This window comes from Schistocerca piceifrons, chromosome 1, assembly GCF_021461385.2.
Source record: "Schistocerca piceifrons isolate TAMUIC-IGC-003096 chromosome 1, iqSchPice1.1, whole genome shotgun sequence".
NCBI classification, from domain to species: Eukaryota; Metazoa; Arthropoda; class Insecta; order Orthoptera; family Acrididae; genus Schistocerca; species Schistocerca piceifrons.
This window is the reverse complement of record NC_060138.1, coordinates 1214423347-1214437994: the sequence shown is the minus strand read 5'-3', so window position 1 is coordinate 1214437994 and position 14648 is coordinate 1214423347. Positions and strand designations below refer to the sequence as shown.

General features: G+C 42.2%; 1 protein-coding gene across 1 annotated transcript in view; it reads left to right on the top strand.

Annotated features, from left to right (window-relative positions):
- The window catches only part of LOC124781787, a 241900-nt gene that overhangs the window by 71561 nt on the left and 155691 nt on the right, over nt 1-14648 (top strand). Inside the window, 1 exon segment of the mRNA XM_047253889.1 lies at nt 1227-1338. Coding sequence (XP_047109845.1) covers nt 1227-1338 — 112 coding nt within the window.

Sequence of the window (14648 nt, the reverse complement as noted above, 5' to 3'; positions counted from 1 at the left end):
ATTCCAAATTTGTAAAGTCCTTTTTGACCTGCTCTATTATTACATGTTATGCAAATTGAGAGAGACAGACAGATTGTGTGGTATAATTGAGAATTTACATGACTTAGTATAGCCTGCAGAACAGTTCTCTCTCACCCCCACCCCCTCCCCACCTCTATGGAGTCCAGAAATTTGCGTTTACTAACAACTGTCGTTAGACTATATAACATGTGCTACAACTATGTCCTCATCTACATCGTGTGTCAATTTCCTTGTGTAGAATTTGTGTGGAGCAAGTGCTGCTAACTGTGTAGTCTTCAGAACTCTCTGAACAGAGGCTTGAAGTTTGATTTCGCATCACTCACACATCTAAAATTCATATTATTATCACTAAGAGTGCTGAGTTCTTGTGGTTATACATGCATAAAATTTATGCTACACAATCTGATGTCAGAGGTCTTAGTCCGTAATTATATTGGTCATTTTCTTTTCTGTTTGTCTTGTCACTCTGTGGTCTGTTAATTCTATGTATTCTGTTTTTGTGTCCTTGTTATAGATCTTTGGGGAAGCAAGTGATTTATTTTCCTTAAACAGATATGAATGTAAAACTTCAGTCCTTGTCTGTCAGTGTTGTGATAAATGTTTTGCCATATAGAAATGGACCAAAAGATTTCATTCCATTGACCAGCTTTACATTTTATTAACACTTTCACTGTTTCTTGTGATAGCTCTGTGGATAGAATTTCAGTCTCAAATTTGTCCAAGGCTTTTTGCCTTACCTTCCTCATAGTAATTTTGATGTCACTTCTGCACACTTTGAAAGGTGATAAATTGCGTATGTCTTGCATCTCCATCTGCTTCCTTGGCAGTTTTCTTGTGAATCATGTGGGCACTAGAAATGTAGTGGAGTTCTACTATTCACCATTAACTGTGCTCGCAGATCGAAAGAAGTGAATCCTGTGGTTATAATAATATTTGGCTACCCCCAAGTTATTAAAATATGTGTAAACAGTTTTCAAAAACAAATCAAAATCATGTTAATTCATTTTGTCTTTGTACTTAGAAGTAAGAATTCTTAGTTTATTGTAGTGTGACTTCATTAACACTGTTGCTGTGGTTGTTGCTAATTGAATCAGTTTACTCCAGAACACATTAGTTTCTAACTAATGCAGTTACCATAACTGAGAAGTGATTAATGTAGATATATCATTAGCTCACTTTTTCTTTTCAGTTTACTTTTGTTACAGACTGCAGAGTGGATTCAGTGAAGCTGAAGTTCTGCAAATATTCTGTGATGTTTGTGAAGCGGTTTCTCGGTTACATCATTGTCAGACACCAATTATTCATCGGGATTTGAAGGTAATTTCCTTTTATTCTTTTGATACTATTTGTGTTTTAGTACTGCTCAACATACTCATAAGAACTAAGTCTCTCTCTCTCTCTCTCTCTCTCTCTCTCTCTCTCTCTCTCTCTGTGTGTGTGTGTGTGTGTGTGTGTGTGTGTGTGTGTGTGTGTGTGTGTGTGAAATGTCTGATGGAATGTAAAATAAAATTGGCAGAACCTGGATCTGGGATTCAGACACGTCAGGAAAGAATGCTTGGGAATTGCATTTAAAGGGCAGTTGCAACAACTCATGTACAATGTGTGCAAGTACTTTGAGAGAGAGGTGCAAAATGAGAGACATCTCTTAACAGTTTCCAAAGCAGTCATGTGAACCACAGCTGCTTCGTATTAGTAAAGAAAAATATGAGAAAGAAGGAAATGAAGCAGTACCCTCTTGTTTTTATATGCTGAGCAAGAAAAGAATTCAGAAACATCTAACAAATCTAGATCCTTTTACTCAAGGTGCACTGCAGCATCACATATACAGTTGTTATCATCATCATAGAGATTGGCCTTCATGAGATAAAATTTGTATGACTTTGCATGGCCAAACTTTTTGAATGTAGCAAATCATCATTGCAACTGGTTCTGCAGAGTCTCAGTTTTAAATACAAAAATATTCGAGTGGTAAAATGTTAATAGAATGAACAGACATAACTGCACGGTGATGCAGATTTCTGTGTGAAGTATAAAATGTTAATTTTGAGGACATTTTTGGATCGAGAAAGTATTGGTGAATGCAGGTCATGTTAATACAGAAGGTTGGACTGATGACAAAATAGAAAGATATGGCGTTCCCCCAGTGGTAAAGGTGATAGAATCATTCTTTTGCTTGCTGGTACCTACTGAGGCTTTATTCATGGCTGTCGAATGCTTTTCGGATTGGAAGGAATATCAGAGTAACGTGAAGAAATGAATCGTTAGACATTATCAAATTGGTTTGAAAACGCTTTGTTACCAACTTTAGAAACTCTGCCAATACCTTTCACAGTGTTCCACTCTTTGCAGTTTTAAGGCATAAGGCTCCAACCCTGTCCTCTCAAAAACGAAGAGACAATTCAGTGGTTACAACATGAGATTACTGTGGATGATACACTGAAAAAGAAGAATTATTAGGATTTGTGTCACTTAATGTAGGTTCAGTCCAGGGGGATGGCAGGATGAAAGGATGTGTTGGAGTGAAAGTTCCCATCTCCGCAGTTCCGAGGGACTGGTGTTGGGTGGGAGAAGCCAAATGGCACGTATGGTGTAGCAGGTTCCTAGAATTATGCTGGAAGGCATGCTCTGCTACTGGGTATTCGGCATCTCCTAGGCAGACAGTTCATCTGTGCCCAACAACTAAACTGGCTGAGCATGTGAATGGGCACAGACGAACTGAACTGTCCGCGTAAGAGAAGTCCAATACCCAGTAGCAGAGCATGCCCTCCAGCATAATTCTAGGGATCTAGGAGCCTGCTACACTGTACTTGCCATTTGGCTTCTCCCAACCAACACAAGTCCCTTGGAACTGCGGAGATGGAAACTTGCACTCCAACACATCCTTTCATCCCGCCATCCCCCTGGACTGAACCTATGTTAACGAACTTTACTCCCATTTACTCTTCAGTCTTCTCCTCTTTCCCTTTCCTCTTAAGCCATTCACACACCTTTTCATCCTATATAGTTGTGTTTATCTTTATACTATATACCTCTTGACTTCTGTATGCATCCTCTTTGGTTTGAAGCTGGCACAATACTTACAGTAGAATATCATTGGCTTCCCTCTGACACCCATGCTTCCACCTTTGCTACCCTTCCTGTTAACCTTTCCCCTGTTGCTTCATAATCTGGGTTGTGAGTAAGTGAATCCACTTTCCCTTCTTTCCCTTTTTTTCCCCTCTCTCCTCACTGACGAAGGAACAAAGTTCCGAAAGCTAGGATAAAAATTTTTCTGTTCTGTTTTGTGTATCTATCGGCTGTACTGAACCGAGGTAAGTACTGGCTGGCCCCACTATCTCTTTGTTAGTATATGTTTCACATTTTTATATGAGATTTTCCATCAATCATTTAGACAAATATATAATGCAGTCTATATTAGGTAATGACAAGCAGGATATACGTAAGAGAGGTGTTCAATGAGTAATGTAAAACATTATCAAATAATGCAAAGTAAGCATTGGACACCAAAATCACTTGTGCTTCTTGAACTCTCTTGCTGTCTCCTCGTAATTGACATTCATAAAATTTGAAGTCTTCCAACAAATTGAGAACATGGCCTTTTCCCACCCTAGGGAAAATATGCATAGTATTCTCAACGCTCTCTTAGTATGGCAGGTTTCCATAAAAGCAATCCCAAGGCAATTTCGTTACATGGCAGTAAGTGCTCCTTAAACTCTACATTAAAAGAGTGGTCAGTTTGGCTGATGTGAGCATTATCAGAGTTATTACAGTCAGTACTGTATACCCCAGAGCCATCAGATTTTTTACATGAACTTCTCAGTTTGTTTTATATGAAGTTTTAGGGTGTTGTTGATTTGAAAACCACATCTAACATTAATAATGTAGGAGTAAAGGAGGCCACGCACCGAATAGCAGATTATTGAGTTGTCGACAGGCACACTCAAAAGGGAAAGAAAACTTGCTAGCTTTTGGAATAAATCCTTTGTGAAGCTACAGAAAACTTCTCTCTCTCTCTCTCTCTCTCTCTCTCTCTCTCTCTCTCTCTCTCTCTCTCTCTCTTTTTCAGCAGGTGTACTGGTTAGGTGTGGAGGTGGGTTAGGTACAGAGATAGAGATAGATAGATAGAGAGAGAGAGAGAGAGAGAGAGAGAGAGAGAGAGAGAGAGAGAGAGAGAGAGAGGGGGGGGGGGGGAGGCAGGAAGAGGGGTTGGGGATGGGTAGCTGTCCACTCAGAAGGAGGTTCACAGGCTAGGCATGTGATACACAGATACCCGGGCTGGTAGGGTCTGGCGCACAGTAAAGGTGGCGTGGATTGGGTGGGAGGTGACAGGGCAGAGGAAGGGAAAACTGTTTGATGGTGGTTGTGGGACAATGGATTAGTGGTGATTGAGGTCAGAAGGGTTATGGGAACGAAGGTTGTTTAACAGGCATAACTCCCATCAGCATAATTCGAAAGAACTGACGGTGGAAGGGAGGATCCAGGTTGCGTGGGTTGTGAAGCAGTTCTTTTAAATAGAGCATGTAGTGCCATGGCAGCTTTGTTCTTCTCCACAGTTTGGTATTGGTCATATGTTCTGATGGGCAGTTGGTTGGTTATCATACCAATGTGAAAAGCTGTGCAGTGATTGCAGCAAAGTTGGTACATGACATGGCTGCTTTCACAGGTGGCCTGCCTCTGATGAGGTAGGATAAACTCATGACAGGACTAGAGTAGGATGTCATAGGTGGATGGATTGCACATGGGTCTTAAACAGGGACATGATCCCTGTAGCTAGGAGTTGGGAGTGGAGTGGCAAGAGGGATGGACCAGGATGTTTTGTTGATGGGTAACAGAATACTTCTTTAGGAAGGTTGGATCTTAGGATGTCCCTCATTTCTGGGCATGATGATAAATAATCGAAGGCCTAGTGAAGGATATCGTCCAGTTGTTCCAGACCGAGGACACACCTTTATAGCTGGTTCTTGGGGATGATGGCAGGATTAGGGAAGTGTGAGGATGTGGCACAGAAAATCTTTTTGCAGACTTTGTTTTGGAGGGTAGTCCCTGCCTGTGAAGGCCCTAATGAGACCATCAGCATAATGGGCAAGGAAGCCCTTGCCACTGCAAATACCATATTTACTCGAATCTAAGGCGCACTCGAATCTAAGCCGCACCTGAAAAATGTGACTCGAAATCAAGGAAAAAAAATTTTCCCGAATCTAAGCCGCACCTGAAATTTGAGACTCTAAATTCAAGCGGAGAGACGTTTTAGGCCACACCTCCAAATCGAAACAAAGTTGGTCCATTATAATATGAGACACAATTTAGGTCGAATGAATGACGATAAAGCTACAGGAGTTTGTTTCGAGTCGTAAGCTTAGCAGTTAAGTTTTACCAGGTAGCCATTGCTATGTGTTAGGCGCTCCGTCCGTATTTATACGGGTACCTTTCCTGTTTCACGTGCTTCATCTGGTTTGAATTGATTGCTTATTTTTCTTTGATCTGAAAAGTGCCGTTCTCTTTGTTATACCTGTTTACATCACTCTTAGCTGAAAATGCATTACTGTATTGTGTCATGCATTGTTTGTCGCTTTCTGATAATGAGTGTTTACGGCCTGTCGCTGCTCGCCACATGGCTTGCTTTTGTGCACGCTACCGCCGCTTACAATATTTTTTTAATTTTTTTTTTATGAGGAATAGTCTCATTAGCGAAACAATAGCAAGAGACTGCTGTTTGTTGTTACTTACAATGCGGCTTTCTTTGATAATGATCAACAAGAACCAAATAATAGACATCGTATGATAAACGATGTTCTGAACAAGAGTTCAGCGAAAATTTTTCTCTGTTTGAAAATCTTTGCAGGTGCCTCTTTAGTACATTACATTCTGCACATAAGTTAGTCATCTTAGATTTAAAAATCTAATCAATTGCCGTGCTTCATTTCTGACTGTATCACTATTAGGCATAAGAATAATACGAATATAAACATGACATGATATATGTATTCTTCCGCGTTTGCTGTTGTCTCACTCTAGTTTCGTAGTTTATTAGGCAGACTGGATTTAAATGAGATAGCTGCAAACATGAAAGAACACATGACAAAATGATTATATTTGTATTAGTCTTATGGTGAAGAGAATACTGCATGTGATTCACAATTAATAAAAGTTCCTATTAGCGACCATCACTTCTCACAGGTAGGAAAAAATTCAGAACGTAGAGTTTCCCATATTGACAAACATCCCAAACAGTCTTGCCAGTCGGATATTCGTAGTACGTTGAAATGCTGCTACATTCGAAGATGAACAATACAAAATTTGTATCTGCTTCGTTGGATAATGTATGAAAATGCAGTGGTTGAAACTCGGGGCGGAGAAAAAAGCTCGTCTTCCACTTTTTTTTAAATTTATTTACTGATGCAGAGGTTTTGGTGCCAGTATTTATCTTTGTGCCTGCAAAGCATGCCTATGTAGTGCTACATATATTCGACGGCAGAAGTTAGTTGTGGCGGCACCTACCAACATTTTTCAAAACTTTCACGTACTTCGCACTCGATTCTAAGCCGCAGGCGGTTTTTTGGATTAGAAAAACCAGAAAAAAAGTGCGGCTTAGATTTGAGTAAATACGGTACTCTGTCTGAGGGTATCCAGGCTGTGGGTAGTGTTTTTCGGTATGGAAGGGATGAGAGCTGTCGAAATACTGGTGCTGTTGGTGGTTAGTGTGTTTAATATGGATTGAGGTGTGGACGGAGCCATCGGAAATGGGGATGTCGGCATCCGTGAAAGCGGCACATGGGATTGAGGAGGATAAAGAGAAATGGATGGGAGAGGAGCTGCGGTTGTGGATGAATGAGGATAGGGTGTCTTGGCCTGAGTCTATATCATGAAGATATTGTCAGGGAACTTAAAGCAGGCAAGAGGTTTGGGGTTTTGGGAGGCTAGGAGGGTTTCCTCTAGATCGCCAATAGAAAGGTTGTCATAGGAGAGTTACCCATGGCTGTGCCACAGATTTGCTTATATAACTTCTCCTCAGAAAAGTAGTTGTATGTCAGTGAAATATGATTTGCCACTTTGGCATTGGTGTTGTATTTAGCCGTTGACGGGGAGGACCAGGCCACCACAAGTAAAGGGAAATAATATTTCAAGCAATGTTCACAATTAAACAACAAAGTTTAATAGACATTAGTTTAAAGGATTAATTTGCACATCACTTATGATGAAACTATTTTAATCTTAATTGGAAGACTTTACCAAAAAATGCAAAGTTTTTACCAAGAATCTTTAGAAAGGTGAGTCACAACCTGGCAGGACCCAATAATCATAACAGTATCACCCAACAGTACCACAGGCATGGTTAGTAAGGAATGTACAGTCAGATCACTGCAACAGACTAAAAACTAAAATTACCTTTCAAATATAAACTGGGCCCCAAAATTACTTTTTTTGAACCAAAGCTAAAACATGCCGAGGCTTTATTTACCTCATTTATTGTAGAGCATAACTTGACTATAAACTGTGCCAACCACACTGGGCCTTTGCTCTGCAAAATGTTTTCCGATTCTGAAATTGCGATACAATATGGGTGTGCCAGGTACAGGTACTGAATTATTGCAACTTTGTCAGGGATGTGTTGTAATTCACAATGGTACAGCGCTAAAATTCTCCTGATTTTTCACTTTTGAAAGTTGGCATGTCTGTATAACATTTATAGTAGTTAGTTTTTCTTGTAGCTGTGGAAACTCGACAAAAAAATTTACATTCTAAATCATTCACGAGAATATCTGCTTAAAGTATGAGTCAGATTACTACCCAACCTAAGACCAAATTTTTAATAATATATTTTGCCGTAGTAGGTAAAAAAATGTAGGCTCAAACAAAATCTAAAAATTCTGTTAGTTCTGCACATTATACCTTATTATGGGTTAGCAAATTATCATAATTTCAATAGTTTCTTTTATTGGGAAATCATTGTAGTGGTTTTTCTACGTGCAAGGTTGGTGGCAGCATCACGTTATTTGAAATATGTATGTCCTTGATTACATATGCAAGCTCAGAACTGTATTTAATCCCAAAATAGGTACTAAATGTGTAAACCGGGGTAAGTTTGTTGTTAAGAAATATGTGTAGTCTACAGCAGGGCTTCACAACCTTTTCAGCTGGCGGACCCCTTCTACAGTCGAAAATCCTTGGCGGGCCCCTAGTCAATCAAGAGCACAGTAACTTTAAATTTCAGAGCGAAACCTGTGGGAACTGAAAGCTTCTTAATACAAGTGCCATGTTCCCAATGAACCCCCCTCCCACCGAAGTATCAATAGTCTTTGGAGCTTCTTGTGATTGTTCTTCCTTTGGTCGTCCTCCCTCCTCATTCATTTCAACTGGAAACCTCCCTTGTTGTGAAGGCGATGGAGAAACCACAACCTTCTTCAATGATCCTGACTTAAGCCACGGATCATGTTAGAAGTAATAAACTGATCCAAAATCGACTTATGAAATAGGTAGTGCACTGACAAAGCAAGTTTAACATTTAACGATGCCTGGGGCCGCATACGTGCCAGCGAGCGCTGTGATTGGTCGACGAAGCTCGCTCCGCGCATGCGTAAAAGGTTTCAGCGCATCTAGTGCCGTGAGCAGGCGGACAAATGACTCCCATATTGTTGCGAAACAGTCGATCAGAGAAGCCGCATTCACTGGCACTAAACTGTGTACGCATTCTCACTTAGGAACCACAAAGGCTGCTTGGGAATACCACCTGAAGTAAAAGTACACTTGTTTTACACACGCAAAAAAAAAATTATGAATTTGATTTTCACATTTTTATTCAATAATTTTACTCATTATTTTATATGATTTGGTGAAAGGTGGCTGCGGACCCCCTTAGAAAGAGCCGGCGGACCCCTAAGGGGTCCACGGACCACACGTTGGGAAGCCCTGGTCTACAGCATGGTGATGACATCAGATGCTCTGGCTTTCCATGTTTTCACATTTTAATGAGATCTAGTTGAAGTTAAGCATTCATCATTTTAAACAATTTCTTTTCATATCTGTTAGGAAGAAATTGGGAACTGTCTTATCTTTTTTATGCAGATGAGTCTGAAACTTCTCAGCTGGCTCTGTGAACTTCTATTATTTCATTTTCTTTTCAACAGGCTTATTGGACAGCTCTTCATCCAGTGTGCGATGTGTGTCTTTACTAGCAAGATTATACCCAGCAGCGAATTTTGTGTCTGGCTTTGGGTGTAACCTTGTGCTTGGTTGGTTACGATGCAATACACTCCATGTATGATCTGTCGCCCTGATGTGTGAATACCAGCATCACCTCTTGAATCAATTTCTAGTTGCCATTCTTAAGATGGATGACTTTCGTGGCCCTGCTAGGCACTGCCATGAGACCACATCGTCTGATTGCTTTACCGTCTTAATTGGGAATGTGTGCAGGAAGAGAGCTTCAATCTGTTCGAACTACTAAATGACATGAACAGCTTTACAGTAACTATTCTGTAATATAACAGCAAAGTTTCAAATGTAAATTTACTTTTATAATGACGAGTGATGCAGATTGCTCACAAGTTGTAGGTTACTGTATATTGTAACATGCGTACCTGATGCTTTGACATTCGATGGACAACTCAGAATGACAGTTCTCAATTATGATCTTCAAATGTTCAGTTGTTTACATTGTTGCCAGTGCACCATTTTCCGAAACAGTGCCAACCTGTGATGCCAAAGCGTAAACGAGCCTCCCCAGAAGGTGAAGACGGGCGATCACCATTGCGCCTTGTCGATGTTTGGATTTGGCAGCTTTCGTACCCCACCTGCACATGTGTTATCCCAAAGTGTGCACAATGGGATAACCCACACTTGAATGTTGCCTAAACTAATTTTCAGACACCACTAATATCTTTGGTTGGTTTAAGAGCATAAAGTTGTAAGTGTTACTCTGTAGAATCCCATGATGCCCCACAGGTTTTTGTCAACAAAGTTTTTTTGACAGCTCATTTTTGTTCCTTATTTATATTCTGTAATCCTCATTTTAGTAAAGACGTTTTTCACTGCCTTTCCCATAGAAATGTAGCTGGGGGCTATTGTTTGAGTTTGTTGGTGAGTGCATGGTCTAAGGAAGGATAGGTGTTCCCTCCTCTTGCCCCCATCCCCCCCCCCCTTTCCCTTTCTCTTCTTCATTTTGGTTAAGTGTGCATACAATAAAATAGTGTATGCCTATGTTCTTATCTAATAGAGAACTCATGGGCATGATTAGTCTGTCAATACCATTGGAAGTAAAAGTTTGCCGGCCGAAGTGGCTGTGCGGTTAAAGGCGCTGCAGTCTGGAACCGCAAGACCGCTACGGTCGCAGGTTCGAATCGTGCTTCGGGTGTGGATGTTTGTGATGTCCCTAGTTTAGTTAGGTTTAACTAGTTCTAAGTTCTAGGGGACTAATGACCTCAGCAGTTGAGTCCCATAGTGCTCAGAGCCATTTGAACCATTTTTGAAGTAAAAGTTTTTGAAGTGTAATCAAATTTGGAAACATAATCACAATAAGCAGACAGCATTAATGATCTTCATACTCAGTGGCTGCATCCTACATCATATAGATTTTATTCAACTTGTTAGAAGCTAATGATGTGGGCTGGGCAAATGCTCAGTGTGCAGGACTTTTATAAATGGGCATTTGCCCAAAGTGGTTTTAAATGCCCAAAATTTGGACATTTATTTTTAAAAAAAGTTTTTTAAAGCTTTTACTGCTAGAATGCATAATTTACCAGTTAAAATAAGGGATGGGATGATACTCCTGATATTAAAACTTAGTAAATGTTTACACACAAACCTATGTATATCATTTTTTGCCTTTATTACTAAGAATGGAAGGAAAGAAGAGAGAAATGAATATTTTTTATTTTTAATTAGGATTCCAACTTGCTGTGCCAAGGAAGGGTGCGTGTTGCTGACAGTTGGTTATCATTTATAATGTCTTTTTCCTTTTTAGAAATTCTGCCTTCACTCTTGCACTCGTACAACACACACACACACACACACACACACACACACACACACACACACACACACACACACACACACACACTGAAAGGCTCTGTAGTGATAGTGGGTGTACATAATAGAGGGGAAACATTCCATGTGGGAAAAATCTATCTAAAAACAAAGATGATGTGGCTTACCAAACGAAAGCACTGGCAGGTTCATAGACACACAAACATACACACAAAATTCAAGCTTTCGCAACAAACGGTTGCTTCATCAGGAAAGAGGGAAGGAGAGGGAAAGACGAAAGGATGTGGGTTTTAAGGGAGAGGTAAGGAGTCATCCCAATCCCGGGAGCGGAAGGACTTATCTTAGGGGTAAAAAAGGACAGGTATACACTCACGCACACATACCCATATCCAACCGCACATACACAGACACAAGCAGACATTTGTAAAGGCAAAGAGTTTGGGCAGAGATGTCAGTCGAGGCAGAAGTACAGAGGCAAAGATGTTGTTGAAAGACAGGTGAGGTATGAGCGGCGCCAACTTGAAACTAGTGGAGGTTGAGGCCTGGCGGATAACGAGAAGAGAGGATATACTGAAGGGCAAGTTCCCATCTTCGGAGTTCTGACAGGTTGGTGTTAGTGGGAAGTATCCAGATAACCCGGACAGTGTAACACTGTGCCAAGATGTGCTGGCCGTGCACCAAGGCATGTTTAGCCACAGGCTGATCCTCATTACCAACAAACACTGTCTGCCTGTGGCCATTCATGTGAATGGACAGTTTGTTGCTAGTCATTCCCACATAGAAAGCTTCACAGTGTAGGCAGGTTAGTTGGTAAATCACGTGGGTGCTTTCACACGTGGCTCTGCCTTTGATCGTGTACACCTTCTGGGTTACAGGACTGGAGTAGGTGGTGGTGGGAGGGTGCATGGGACAGGTTTTACACCGGGGGCGGTTACAAGGGTAGGAGCCAGAGGGTAGGGAAGGTGGTTTGGGGATTTCTTAGGGATGAACTAAGAGGTTACGAAGGTTAGGCGGACGGCGGAAAGATACTCTTGGTGGAGTGGGGAGGATTTCATGAAGGATGGATCTCATTTCAGGGCAGGATTTGTGGAAGTCGTATCCCTGCTGGAGAGCCATATCAGAGTCTGATCCAGTCCCGGAAAGTATTCTGTCACAAGTGGGGCACTTTTGTGGTTCTTCTGTGGGAGGTTCTGGGTTTGAGGGGATGAGGAAGTGGCTCTGGTTATTTGCTTCTGTACCGGATCGGGAGGGTAGTTGTGGGATGCGAAAGCTGTTTTCAGGTTGTTGGTGTAATGGTTCAGGGATTCCGGACTGGAGCAGATTTGTTTCCACGAAGACCTAGGCTGTAGGGAAGGGACCGTTTGATGTGGAATAGGTGGGAGCTGTCATAATGGAGGTACTGTTGCTTGTTGGTGGGTTTGATGTGGACGGACCTGTGAAGCTGGCCATTGGACAGATGGAGGTCAACGTCAAGGAAAGTGGCATGGGATTTGGAGTAGGACCAGGTGAATCTGATGGAACCAAAGGGGTTGAGGTTGAAGAGGAAATTCTGGAGTTCTTCTTCACTGTGAGTCCAGATCATGAAGATGTCATCAATAAAGCTGTACCAAACTTTGGGTTGGCAGGCCTGGGTAACCAAGAAGGCTTCCTCTAAGCGACCCATGAATAGGTTGGCGTATGAGGGGGCCATCCTGGTACCCATGGCTGTTCCCTTTAATTGTTGGTATCTCTGGCCTTCAAAAGTGAAGAAGTTGTGGGTCAGGATGAAGCTGGCTAAGGTAATGAGGAAAGAGGTTTTAGGTAGGGTGGCAGGTGATCGGCGTGAAAGGAAGTGCTCCATCGCAGCGAGGCCCTGGACGTGCGGAATATTTGTGTATAAGGAAGTGGCATCAATGGTTACAAGGATGGTTTCTGGGGGTAACGGATTGGGTAAGGATTCCAGGCGTTCGAGAAAGTGGTTGGTGTCTTTGATGAAGGATGGGAGACTGCATGTAATGGGTTGAAGGTGTTGATCTACGTAGGCAGAAATACGTTCTGTGGAGGCTTGGTAACCAGCTACAATGGGACGGCTGGGATGATTGGGTTTGTGAATTTTAGGAAGAAGGTAGAAGGTAGGGGTGCGGGGTGTCGGTGGGGTCAGGAGGTTGATGGAATCAGGTGAAAGGTTTTGTAGGGGGCCTAAGGTTCTGAGGATTCCTTGAAGCTTCGCCTGGACATCAGGAATGGGATTACTTTGGCAAACTTTGTATGTGGTGTTGTCTGAAAGCTGACTCAGTCCCTCAGTCACATACTCCCGACGATCAAGTACCACGGTCGTGGAACCCTTGTCCGCCGGAAGAATGACGATGGAACGGTCAGCCTTCAGATCACGGATAGCTTGGCCTTCAGCAGTGGTGATGTTGGGAGTAGGATTAAGGTTTTTTAAGAAGGGTTGAGAGGCAAGGCTGGAAGTCAGAAATTCCTGGAAGGTTTGGAGAGGGTGATTTTGAGGAAGAGGAGGTGGGTCCCGCTGTGACGGAGGACGGAACTGTTTCAGCCAGGGTTCAATTTGGATAGTGTCTTGGGGAGTTGGATCATTAGGAGTAGGATTAGGATCATTTTTCTTCGTGGCAAAGTGATATTTCCAGCAGAGAGTACGAGTGTAGGACAGTAAATCTTTGACGAGAGCTGTTTGGTTGAATCTGGGAGTGGGGCTGAAGGTGAGGCCTTGGATAGGACAGAGGTTTTGGATTGGGAGAGAGGTTTGGAGGAAAGGTTAACTACTGAATTAGGGTGTTGTGGTTCCAGATTGTGTTGATTGGAATTTTGAGGTTTTGGAGGGAGTGGAGTTGGAAGTGGGAGATTGAGTAGATGGGAGAGACTGGGTCTGTGTGCAATGAGAGGAGGTTGAGGTTTGCTGGAAAGGTAGTGAAGGGCGAGTGAGTTGCCTTTCCGGAGGTGGGAAACCAGGAGATTGGATAGTTTTTTAAGGTGGAGGGTAGCATGCTGTTCTAATTTGCGGGTGGCCTGTAGGAGGATGCTCTGAACAGCCGGTGTGGATGTGGGAGAGGAAAGATTGAGGACTTTTATTAAGGATAGGAGTTGATGGGTGCATTCATTGGCTAAGTTGATGTGTAGGTGAAGGATTAGGTGGGTGAGGGCAATGGATTGTTCAGTTTGGAACTGGTATAGGGGCTGATGGAAAGAAGGGTTGCAGCCAGAGATGGGAACTTTAAGTGTGAGGCCTTTGGGGGTAATGCCAAATGTCAGACAAGCCTGAGAAAATAAAAGATGGGAATGTAATCTGGCTAGGGCGAAGGCATGTTTGCGGAGGGAATGTAAATAAAACTAATGGGGTCGTTGTGGGGGTGTTGTGATGGTGACATGGTATTTCATTTTCATTTCAGCCTCATGTTACACTTTCCACCTTCTAATACCAGAGATACCAACAATTAAAGGGAACAGCCATGGGTACCAGGATGGCCCCCTCGTACGCCAACCTATTCATGGGTCGCTTAGAGGAAGCCTTCTTGGTTACCCAGGCCTGCCAACTCAAAGTTTGGTACAGCTTTATTGATGACATCTTCATGATCTGGACTCACAGTGAAGAAGAACTCCAGAATTTCCTCTCCAACCTCAACTCTTTTGGTTCCATCAGATTCACC